The sequence below is a fragment of the Mugil cephalus genome, chromosome 7, assembly GCF_022458985.1.
Source record: "Mugil cephalus isolate CIBA_MC_2020 chromosome 7, CIBA_Mcephalus_1.1, whole genome shotgun sequence".
Taxonomy (NCBI): domain Eukaryota; kingdom Metazoa; phylum Chordata; class Actinopteri; order Mugiliformes; family Mugilidae; genus Mugil; species Mugil cephalus.
The window spans coordinates 27,657,202-27,670,096 of NC_061776.1; the positions used below are offsets into that span (position 1 = coordinate 27,657,202).

Here is a 12,895-nt window from a genome sequence, read left to right on the forward strand (position 1 = left end):
TTAAGCCTGCTCTCGGACAGGCTCGCAATAATTCCTGTTTTAATTCATTTTAAACAGAAACTTAGGGATAAATAAAGGATTATTGTATCGGATATTATAACTATACATGTTGAATCGATTTGAACTAGAGCCACTCTTCATTACATGTTAATAAGCTATGAACAAAAACGAGCTGCCGGCTGATTGTTTTTATCGTTAAATGCTTTTGGTTATCACAGCCCATGCTTTGGGCTAAAAGAGGAATCCCTCCTCTCTTTTCTAGGCTACGCTATCTAAGACAGCGACGCTACTGAAGTAAACACTGACATTTCCTGTCCATTGCCATCTAGTTTACCTCTGACCCAGAGCTTTTGATTAACTTGAGGTAATATAGAATTTTGGCACAACTATTTTGCTAACGGTATAAATTGCAAGATGTATTAAACATAATGGGGTAAAAGATAAAAAAAAAGAGAAACGAAACATGACAGGCATTAATGTCAGAAAACAGACAGTAGCCCACTGAATATGAACTTTGCTTGCATAATAGGCCGCATTTTTTTTAACTTGTAGGCGACAATTAAGCCAATTAAGTTATTATTCATAAATAGTATTTTTGATATCTTACTTGAGCGAATGTGCTACTAAGCTATGTTTTATTACTTTTTTTTCCTTTGCGCATCCAGCTGTGAGACTGCAGCCAGCAGCCAAGCCCACAGCTTTCCCTTTAAACGTCCTGGGGATGCAAAGTGTTTAGCCTACTCGCCTTCAGTGATATGTTTTCGCCTGCACTTGGGCTGTCTCTGTCCCAGACACCCACGGTCGGACCCGCTCCGGCTCAGTGGCAGCGTTCATGCGGGGTGGACTTCTTTAAGATGAGCCAGCGACCCTTTATTTGTAGTCTAATCAACATACAATGGATATGTTATATAACTGTAGTAGGTTTGATCTGCATCACATGTTGTGTTTGCGCAACCAAATAAACACGAATAACACTGAACTGCTTTCATTTTCGGTCCACGCTCACTCACTCGCCTGCTTTTCTGAGTTGGTAGTGGCGTTATACCTGGAACTCCAGCGGACACGTCTCCGTTTGCAGGAGTCACGAAATATGGCTCAATGACTGTGTGTATAAGAAAAAATTATCAAGTCCTATTCAAGAATACGCAACTAAACGTCGGATTAACCTACACTTGCCAAATAATAAATAAATAATAGATACATTACATATACTGTACAATTTTATAACCTGCCATATACAGAGAAGCAATTTGTCTGTTTCCTGGTTCTACGTGTTTCCATTCTGTATTATAGCCTACAACAATAGTTGCAGTTAAATCCTGTTTTGGTGTCTTGTTGTCCTACTGACCTTAGACCTGGCCCCTGTGAAATGAACACAAGAAATTTCACATCTCTTATACAAGGAACCCGACTAAATAATAAACAAAACAGTAATTTACGCTCCGTTTTACAGCTACATGGTATTAAAGGGCGGGTTGCAAGGAGCCTTTAAACAACGGCATCTATGTTCCACGAAATGGAACGATCAGAGGTTCAAATTTGCTGTAGGTCAACACATGTGAAATATATCCTGCTGTTGGCCATATCTGACAAAACTACCTGTAGCTATTGAAGACAACCTCTTTTGGTAGATCCATAACCACACTGCCCAATTCTCTACGATATTACTAGGCTGTAAATGCAAAAATAGGCCTGCTACTATACCAGTCCCAACCACCGTAGCCATTCTTTAAGTGTCTGAGCAGGAAAACAAACACAAACAGCATTAGATTCACCTTATCCCTGTTTTGATTCAGAAAGTTAAGTGCGTGACTTTTGAGTTTTTGCCGGGTATCCATATGCTGTAAATCAAACATGGTTATCTATTGCACATACCGGTGAGACTAGGAAATATACCCATTCCAAGGGGCTTATGCCGCTTCTAGCTCTACAACAACGACTGGCCATCAACAAACAAGGCTGTATAGTCATTTACAAGCGCGCAAAGTGGGCTTTTAATTACTATTTGCCTGTACATTATTTCTTACTAGAGTAGCCTCCTCTGTTTGCAACCTACTCCGTCAAAATTTCAAGTAATAAGAAATTTCCACTTGAGCCTGAATGCATCATGAATTGACTGATTGGATTGGATTAATCTGCGCCTCCAGGGAATTCCGGGAACCTCACATGACACCAGTTCTCCAGCTCTATTGGTCTGAGGCACGTGTCTGAAAAACCATAGTACAACGTCATGGCAGCATCTCGTAGCCAATCAGAAATGAAAACCAAAAATCCGTAGTGAAAGTATTTGAGCGGCGTCTTTATCAGGGCACTTTATTGCTGCTGAAGCCATCAATAATTGTGTGCAGGGAGCCGTAAAAATTTGGATAGCCTACACTGTGGTATACAACTATTTCTCTTTTTTTTTGAGTTGGGAAAAGAAAAGCTCCAAGGCCAGACATGAGAAAGAGGTTCTTACCAGAATCTGAAGCATGATTTTTCTTTGTCAATATCATCCTAGCCGCGTATTCTCAGCAAAACCATACAAACTCTGCCTCCAAAAAGGAATTCGTTTTTCCCCTCGCCGTTCTTGTTTTCTAATTTTGAACACAGGACAGGGATTTTGCTAATTAATAATAAAGTGAACAGGACGCATCCGGAAACTGGAATTACAATATTGTAGAAGGAAGAGGGTGCAGAGAGTGACCAGACTTTATCATTATGGAAGAAAATATTCGCCAAAACCAGGAGCGCCCAGAGGACTCCGGAGAGTCCAACCGGGCCATCCTGCCTCTGCTCCAGCCACCTGGCAACCAGTCCCACAGGATCACCAACTTTTACATCGACAACATTTTAAGACCAGACTTTGGTCGAAAGGGGAAGGTTGGGACTTTAGTTCGGGAGGGAGACAGTCTGGGAGTGATCATACGAAGAGAGGAGCTGACAGGGAGGAAGCCTTCTAAAACGGTCCACCTGCGTCAGGAAGGATCGGGAGGAGAGGAAGAGGACCCGGGAGTGGCTGACGACCAGCATCTGGACACTGAGACTAGGGGGTCTGAACTGATAGCCGGCGATGAATCGGGGAGTGACCGGGGAACCGGCGAGGACCGGTGCCGCAGCCCTCAGGCCAGCACGGCCCCAACGGGCAAACCGATGCTTTGGCCAGCCTGGGTTTATTGTACTCGCTACTCGGACCGTCCATCATCAGGTTGGTGTACAAAAGATTCATTGGCCACTTTTAATCGTAAAGAAAAATAAATAATAAATAAATCTCTGTTTGGATACAGAATTTCAGAGTCAGTTAAAAGGCGGAATTGTAGAACAGGGAGTAAATCAATCCACCCTCTATTTAACGCGAAAAACAAAACAAAAAAAACAAAAAACAAACAAAAAAAAAAACATTTCATTGCATCATTTTGCAAATGCTTAAAAAAAGAGAGAAATAATTCGGTGCGGAGCCCAATTCTGTTCCTAATAGACACATCACTTGTAATAACTGACAAAGTCGTTATTGCCGTCATAACTAATATTATCTTGATTATTTTGTACTTTGCATATAAAATATCATTAGCCTAATATTACAATCTAAATATACTATATGACACAAAGAAGGCTGCTTGAAAGTCAAATCAGAAACTAGTTTGCGTTGCTTTATATGAATAGAAAAATAATTCGATCTGGACTGTGGCTGTAAACTAAGGATAAAGTGGACTGGGCATCGCCAAAAGTGCAAATAAATAAGTAATTGTAAAATAAATCAAAAACTAAACAGAAAATAAAGTTTGGAAACGTTTGTGCGTAAAACCAAGTTTAAAGCCATTGTTCCTCCGTCTTCTTTGTTAATATTCCATTAGCATATTTTTTTTTTCAATGGGAGGGGGTCTTAAAAGTGAGGGCCTTGAGTCCCAAAACAGATTGTTTCAAAGAGAAATGCTTAACACAGGATCTTCATGGCCTTTCGACCGCCAATAAAATGAAATAAAAATCAGTGTTGATAACATTTCTGTATTAGGCTAAAAGAATAAATATTAGACACTTTTCTATCCAAACTAGCATTTTCTGCTGCAGCAGCAGCGCTCCCCTTTTTCTTTCTTTCTTTCTTTTTTCTTTCTTTCTTTTTTTTTTTTTTTTTTACTGTGTTGTTTTGTCTTTGAAATGAATTAAATAACATCGGTGTGTGTTATCGACAAACTGAAAAGTTTGCCGGAAGCCGGGTTTATTTTAAAACTGGACGCATGGTGCACTTGGACTTTCTCGTTGTCACGATTTCGACACGATTGAGCTGTTAAATGATGTTTCTAAACTAAACCACACCGCAAGCAAAGGAAAACCAAATCGAAAAATGTTTACGATCTATGGAAAAGGCGTTTGAAAAAGATCGAAACGAATGGGAAACGGCCAGCGATGGTGTTTTTATTGTTGTATGGAAACACACAAAAGTTTCCATCGAGGTCCAGGCACAAGCTTATGGAAATGGCCACAAAGGGCCTTCGAGGTCAGGGAGCCTGCAGCTTCCCCGCATTATTAGATTTAATAAACAAGCTCTTGCTTTAAACTAACTAGCTTCGATGATCTCATTGTATGCAGTTCTGTTCGTTATATTGTTATATTGAATCTCATCAAACCGAACGCACACTTAAGCAAAGTGGCTCAAATGTTGGCTCGCACAGTTGATTTATGCCTGCTGTGTTCTTATACTTCACAGGCGAAAGCTGAAATATTTTTTTCCCTCATGGACATATTTGATTTGATCGTTCTGAACATTCCGCTCAAAACGGAAGCAAAATATGCTACAGATCATTTTAGGAAACTACATTTTAAAAAACGGGGTTCCTATGGTAACAGGGAAGGAAAGAGGCGCCTAACTCCCCCATCCTCCATCATATCCTAATCCCACCCCCACCTGCACCCTCCTCCTCCCGTCCTCACAGAAGTCACCGTGCAGCAGGATGGGCTGTGGCTATTAGAATATCCTCCATTTAATGTTTAGGAACAGCTTAGTATTATATTAAAACCCCTGTAAAGGAATTGCGTCTCAGAATAAATTTATTTCACAATAATATGATGTCATAAAACGTCCGCCATCAAGTAGCTATTTAACTGTGTGTTTATAGATCCAAGTAGAAGGAAAATGATCAAGTTTTATGGTGTATTGACTCCAATCGGTTGATAAAAAATGTAAGTATTAGAATAAGAAATATTCGCCTGAATGATTGGAAACGGTTTACATACACGAACCAGCGATGTGACCTATGCTTTTTGGAGTATCGGCGCATATGTAGCGTTCTAACTAACGAAAACTGTTTATTCATTATTATTATTATTGCTATTATTGCACCTGTGATTTGAAAGCGTGACAAAGCTCAAAAGTACTGACCCTAACCCCTGGCTGTCATTCATTTTGTCTCCACTCCCACCCCCCACTCAAGGGCCCAGATCCCGCAAACCAAAGAAAGCGCCCACTCCAAGTAAAGAGGACAAGCGGCCCCGGACGGCCTTTACGGCAGAGCAGCTCCACCGGCTAAAAACCGAGTTCCAGAACAACCGGTACCTGACAGAGCAGCGGAGGCAGAGCCTGGCCACCGAACTCGGCCTCAACGAGTCCCAGATCAAAATCTGGTTTCAGAACAAGCGGGCAAAAATCAAGAAAGCCACCGGGAATAAAAACTCTCTGGCGGTGCATCTCATGGCGCAAGGACTATACAACCACGCCGCGTCCAAGGACGCCAAGTCGGACAGTGACTAGAGGGCACACGCGGAGGAGAGGGGAGGGGAGGGGAGGGGGAGGGGGTTCTTGAACCATGCAATAAAATCATTCCAGTACCAGCATTCATATTTAAAACTAAACCAGTGACAACGACGTGACGTTTGTTTGTCTTCCGTGTGTGTTCATGTGAGGTGTGTAAGGGTGTGTAAGGGTAACATGTACCCAGGCCGACTGACGGCGGCCAATCAAAGTCAAAGATGGTGCTGCGTTCATGTCACAGCCAGAAATGGGACGATTTTCCCAGTTTTCCCTTTACAAACCATGTCCTCCGTGCACAAGTCATTCATCTGCAGTGTTTGTTATTTATTTAGATGGTTTAAATGGTCAAAGGGCTGATCGTTCACTTGCAAGGCCAAATAAAACCCCATAGCCCACATCTAAAACCCGGTGGTTTCTCTGGAAAAAACAAACAAACAAAAACAAAAACAACAAAAACAACAAAAAACAAAAACAACAAAAAAACAAGCCTATCGCCCCTTTGCCCCCCCCAGCAGAATCATTACATTTATGTTTGAATTAAAACAGTCAAGAAGTTCATTGTATAGACTATCCGTTTTGAAAACTGCAGACGTGGCTAAACGTTTTAGGGATTGAGACGAATGCTGGGCATCAGGCTAGCCCACCTTTTAAACAATTTACCATGCCCTCTCGAATTACCATCAAGTTACTTTACCTCAGACAAGTAGGCTGTTTGTTTTCCCCTCTAAATTTTAGAAAGCCATATTTGATTTCTCCTGAATTCACGACTCTGTCCATTATGTCCGGTCTTCAGTGGTTGGACACCCAGAGTAAAGCGAATAGAATATGAACTACAAACTGCGCAATTCTATTTGTTCTGACAATTAAACCTGTCAGTGTGCGATCCTACTCTATGTATCTGAAAACAAAAAAGAACATAAAATAAATCCAGACCTATTTAATGGACCACTATGTGTAAAAGTTAAAGCATAGTTTCAGAGGTGGGAAAAGTGAAGCGGGGACATCTATGAGCCGTGGAGGACGGGGTGAGCTCGAGGGACGAGGGAGCTGGACCGTTACCACCACCAGGCTCCCTGCTGACTGTGCCATTAAACTGTAGTCTACGCTAAAAATCCAAAGATTCTTCCTGCTGCATTCTGGAAACTGTGAAGTGAGGAAATAGCCTGCTTTGTGTTCTCTGTGTTTCTAACTACTTTCTGACTCTGTTCGGCTGCTTTCTGGTGTTTTCTTATTTGTTCTGTTGGCGTGCTGTAGCCTAGTGAATGTTTACCTGCAGGTCATGGCTGAATTCTGGTGTGAGTAAAATAAGCCTTTTAGCGGCCTTCAATGCGCCACGAAATGTGCGAATGTAAGGACATGTTTTACACATGAAATTAAAGGTCTACTTTATCTAAGACGTCTGATGAACAGTGTTTAACAAAAACAAAACAAAACAAACAAAAAAAATATATATATATTGTCTTCAGAAAAGAATCGGCAACGCAAAACTGAACTTTGAGGTGATTTAACTATTTGTTAAATGATTATAACAACTGAAATAGAACGACCGTTGAAACATTATCATTTCTCTAGAACTCTAAAAGTTTCAGACTGTTGCTCTCCACCCTTATCCTGGACCTACAGTAGGCCTATGCTATATGTACACTCACAAATGTTCAGGAAAAAGGTTTTATTTGTTGTTAAGAAAGACCGTTATATTATTATTTATAACAAACACCTTTAGTCGCGTGGAAGTGGGGCTAGGGAGTGTTGACATAACTTATTTTTCTGCAATAACTTCTTTGAATGCAACACCTTTGCTGGGTTTACTTAATGTTGAACCAAATCAAGTCTTACGATGCAGTGAATGTTCTTTTTTCTTTTTTTGTTCTTTTTTGTTGTTTAGGTTTCTAGTTCGTTTTTCTTCCTTTCATTTAGAATGCTGAATAAGCTTCTGCCTTAAAGTTATGTAAATACAAGCCAGAAAAAAATATAGGGCTACTCTGTTGTAAAGAAAGAACAGCTGTGGGTCGTTTTCTAAGCCGCAAATGGGATTTTTTAAAAGACAAAATATCAGCTGTTTTTTTTTCTGCTACAGCTGAATTTCTCTTTTATATTGAACTTGTAAATATTTATATGATAATGGTGTGATGGTAAATAAAGGACAACAATGCGGGTTTGACTTTTCAGATTATTTTATTGTTTAACAGGAGCCGCACAGGAAAGAAATGTTGTAGGCTACAGGCAAAACTGTTCACAAGACAGTAGGCTAATATTTAGAATTTCGCTGTGAAATTTGTTTATTTTACAGGTGGATTTATAAAACAAACAAACAAAAAGAAATAATAAAAATTCTTCTTTGTGCGGAGGACAGTTATGGCCTGCACACCCAGCATCACTACATCACTACTAAACAAATTGCTTCCTAGAATAATAACTACCCTCCATTTCAAACAGTTTGAGAAATGGCATTATTGGAGGCCGCATAACAAAGAGACGGGAGCAGTTATTCTGCTACAGTTCCTCTTGCACATTTTCTGTTCAGCATTTTCCTGATCCATGGAAAAATAACGTCATTGACAAATATATCTCTGACGAGAAGGTCCTCATAAAATTTGCGACGTGTTTCTCGTCTGCAGGAGTCTGCGTAAAGCATTTACTAAATGTGAGCGCAAATCCAGTCCTATCAGACATCCTTGTTGTTAAGTGAAAACATGTAACTCTAAGTTTTCTTAATTTTTGATTCCTTTCAGAAAACATGTAGGGCTGCTGGAGTCCCCTTAAGATAAGACAATCCTCATTCTCCTTAATGCCCTTAACCTCTGATACAAGCTCGCATGACAGCACTGGCAAGCACATTTTTGGGACGAATTTGGGGGTCAGGAGGACACACGGGGAGGGGTGCAGAGGCGGTAATAGGGGAACATTTATAGCTACATTAATGAGTGACTTTATTTATTTTTAAAAACGACAACATGCTTGAAAATCAGCTCCTGCATGAGGTTAAACATAAAACATGCCACACTCAAGCAGCAGGGATTTTTCACTCCTAATTTCTGGCCTTAAAAGTTTTGGTACTTTGGTAATGGGGCCATGCACAATAAAAAATATTTTAACAATTCACATGAAAAAACAAAACAAAAAAACAAACAAAACAAAACAATAAAAACACATTGTTTGTGTCATGATGTAGTACATTAAACATAAGTAAAGCCCCTGTTCATTAATATAAATTGGACATTTTATTTCTGCTGTCCTTTTTCTTATTCAGATTGTGATCATGTGACAGGATGCAGTTTAACAGGGTCAGACATGAGCATCTGAGCTGAGCATTATTTCAGGTCCTCTCTGCTTAAACAGCGGAAGGATGAGAACAGTAGGAGCTGACAGGTGTGGACAAACAGTTTAACACATATAACCACTTAGTTTCATTTCTGCTTAAGTATTCAGTCAGGTGACTACTAACAATGGCCCTAGAATCAATTTCCACTTCTAACACTTTCCAAAAAGGCACTGATAACTCTCCTGGCTTTTCATTTTTTTTTCTTCTATTGTACAGTTATTCAAGCGTTCTGCAGAGCTGCGGTGAAATAAACACACACAATGTTTTCCTTCACCAAACCAATGAGACGTTCATAATAACCAACAGCACAGTAACTTGAAAGCTGTTGTGACAGTCAAACTGTGTACGTTTTCAGGCACTGTGGTATCGAAACCAGTGTCAAACAAGCAAAATTATCATTGACGATATAATTAGAAGTTTTGAGAGGCAAATCTGGAGCCCATTTTTGAAAATGTAGTAATCATTCTGAGTGTTCCTATTTGGTACAAATGACAGAAAAAATGTCAAAATAGCCTAGTAATAGTTCTCAGTGTTATATTAGCATCTGTTTCACAAGATAATGTGATAAAAGACCAAACTTTCTGAAACAAAAACCATTACATGCACTATTATTTTCAATTCATTGTCCCAATCAACTGGTTGAATCGCAGCCGGAAATTCTGCAGGATGAGACACAGATGTTCACAGGTCAAAAGATGAACAGTTAAATAGGATGGCTAACTTGGTGTGGATGTGGAATTTACATTATGTACAAAATTCAAAATACCTCTTTCTCCCCACAACAGATCCAGCAACCAAGCTGTCTACTAGCGGGTGAAATCTCACAACATTACACGTGTCAGTTCAAGTCTGTGTGCGGTTTACCTCAACATCACAGCGGAGTCGATGAACAGTGGAGAAAAAATGAAACAGAGAGGAAGAAAGAAATATGGAGAGCAGAGGGAGATCCATCAACAAAAAGCCAAAGAGTTGTCTGGAACTGGCCCATTGGCAGTGGCTGCAGCAGTGACCTGGGCTCTCTGAATAGCTGCAGAGGCCCTCATCTGCATTTCCTTTCTTAGCTGGCTTGTATGTGGAAGTTACGCCCAACGATTGCTGACTTGATGAGCTGAGCTACTTTTGACTTGGGTGAGGAAAGGGGCAAAAAGCTGTGGGTTGGGGGCCACAATCTGTAGCTGTAAGTTAAAGTGGCTGTGAGGTGGTGGGGGCAGAGTAGCCAGAGAACCTGGATGGAGGTCAAAATGCTTTGGAAGTCCATGCAAAAAGCAGCAGGTGATTAAACTATAGCCAAGAAATGATGAGAAGTGAACATCTTTTTCCTCTTTAAGTCCAGGGGTTATTATCAGCATGCTACTGAAGGACAGGAGAGTAAATCTTTTCATCATGTCTTTCATGTTATCTTTTACATCAGTTATACTCAGTGCAAATGAAAGAAAACAATTCGTCATCTTTAAACGTTGTTATATTCAATGAAGTCAAGAATTTTACATTATAACTTCAAATACAACATTCAAACAATTTGTGTTTCAACATGATACACGTATCTCCCTCTTGGGGTGTGGCCGTTATGAACACATTCGATTTCTAAATTGGTTGATGACACAAAAAATATTTCTGAGAGAATAACTTGGCCCTTTGTTTCTCTCCAATAACGCAGCCGCTACTGTCAAACAGTTTCCAACACAGTACAGTAAAAGGCCACTCAAAAATGAATGGTGACAGGAAATATTCATGCAGGTTTGTTTTATAACTATTTTGAATCACCAGTTGTGTTGTTGAAGATGTGACAGGCCATAACGGGCCATTTTCCACCTCCAATCAGGCAGGTGCAAGGTGGTTCAAACGATTACAAGAGTGACCCCCATCCCCCCTCCCACCCCCATCCACCCTCACCCCTCAGGCTTTCTGGTTCTATTGTGATGTTGGACTGACTGGGGAATAAATTCATGACACCTTTGACTACAGCATTTTTTAGAGGGCCAAGTTGAGCTACTCAACACTGGATGTTCAGAACCTACACGAAAGAAACAGCCTGTGATGGTTTGACCTACACATAATAATAAGCACTGACTGATTCACGTACTGTACTACTACTGCAAAATACACCCTTTTCCTACTGCTCTCTTTGTTGGATTGTTAGAAGGTTTCAAGTCAGTGCATATGTAGTAACGTATTCAACTTTATCCGGTAGCCTTTATCAGCACATGAAATAGATTAAAATGGTATTCAATCAATCCAACTTATGAACTCATCATTGCTAAATGCTTTGGGTGTCATTTAGAACAGCAGAAGAAAATGCAAGTGTTTCGTTTGCTTGTTGAGACGCCACTGAAATGTTTCTAAATCTCTCTGCGGTAACATTTCAGCAACATATGTGGTTGCACGTAGGCTAAAAGCAGTGTATCAAGAGGCAAACCATAAAAATATCTTATTTACTCAAAGTTCATGCATCTGCTTGTCATAAACTTAACCTCTCCTACAGGCAGAGGCAAAGGGCAGACGGGCAGAGAAAAGAAAAGTACATATCACAAAGTATTGTCTCTGTCAGACAAAAGACAGCCCATCCAGTCCCCCTTCCCCCCACTGAGTAATTTAGCCATAGTTCTTTAAACGCTTCCTAGTCAAACTTGGAATATGGAATGAAGGGGACGAGGGCTTTTGTGGCGGAAATATAATTACGGCTGCTAAAAGCCGGTGAAGGTGGAGAATGGGGGATGACATCAGACCAATTTCACACCCAGGCCTCGGATGGCCAGGCCAAGCCTAGGCCTCGCCGCGCTACACTGATCAAAGCCTGCTGCAGCGGCCCCAGAAGCTGAAAAAAAGGAGAATTAACTATGCTAATCTCCAGGGCAAATATATTTTAATCTTGTTAGAATACAAGTTAATGCTGCAGCTCAGTGATCAAACTTTATGCTGTAAGGGTAAGGATACAACAATACAAAATCACACTTTGCCTCAAATTGTTTTCCCATTCAACAAGGGAACGTTGAGTATCAGAAGAAAACTGTTGGTCAGTATAAGGTGTTCAGACCTCTGTGATAATTCACTTCAGACGAACACTGTTAGCTTACTACATGTTCTATAGTAAGGGATACAGGCTATGATAATATTAATTATTGATGCCATGATTGTGAGCTCAATAATCAAAATTCAGATTATTATTTGTGAAAGGACAGAATAAATAAATAATACAACACATATATAATATTTATTAATGGTATCTATATTTAATTATATTTAATTGCACACCTCAGCATTAATAATAATCATTGTGTTTGTTTCACCTTTTATGCTGTTTCCTTTATATTAAACATTCCAAAGTTTTCCCATTCCCATTAAAACTCATAGACAATATTTTAAGGTTTATTTACATGGAAGATGCATTTTAAAATGTAACCTTTGGAGTTTAACAGGTTACCAAACCCTCACATCACAATACATAACACACTTAGTGGATCATAGATTAATGGCTGCTGCACTGTGAAAAAATACCACAATATTTTTATTCAATTTGATGGACACTCAGACGACTAATTTGTGAACCTTAATGGGGTCACGGGAAATTAGAAACAAAAGGAATACTTTCTTACTTGCATGTTGTTTGAAAAACAAAAACAAAAACAAAGAAACGATTGCCCGATTTCATAAGTCAGTAGTTCAGATAGTTCAGTGTTTAGCACTGACTTTTAATAGCAAGAAGGTTCTGGGTTTCGACCAACTGGGGCGTCCTGTGTAGAGTGTGAATGTTCACCTTGTATCTGCATGGGTTCTTTCTCAGTACGCGGGCTTCCTCCCACCATTCAGAGACATGCTCTTTAGTTTGATTGGTGATTCTAAATCGGTCG

The 12,895-nt window shown here is 40.0% G+C and overlaps 1 protein-coding gene across 1 annotated transcript; it reads left to right on the forward strand.

Moving 5' to 3' along the window:
* Nucleotides 1–2,225: 2,225 nt before the first annotated feature.
* en2b (engrailed homeobox 2b) lies at nt 2,226–7,886 on the forward strand. Its single transcript, XM_047588563.1, has 2 exons — nt 2,226–3,187; nt 5,409–7,886. The coding sequence occupies exons 1-2, from the start codon at nt 2,701–2,703 to the stop codon at nt 5,723–5,725; spliced, it is 804 nt and encodes a 267-aa protein (XP_047444519.1). The 5' UTR covers nt 2,226–2,700; the 3' UTR covers nt 5,726–7,886.
* The last annotated feature ends 5,009 nt before the right edge of the window (nt 7,887–12,895 follow it).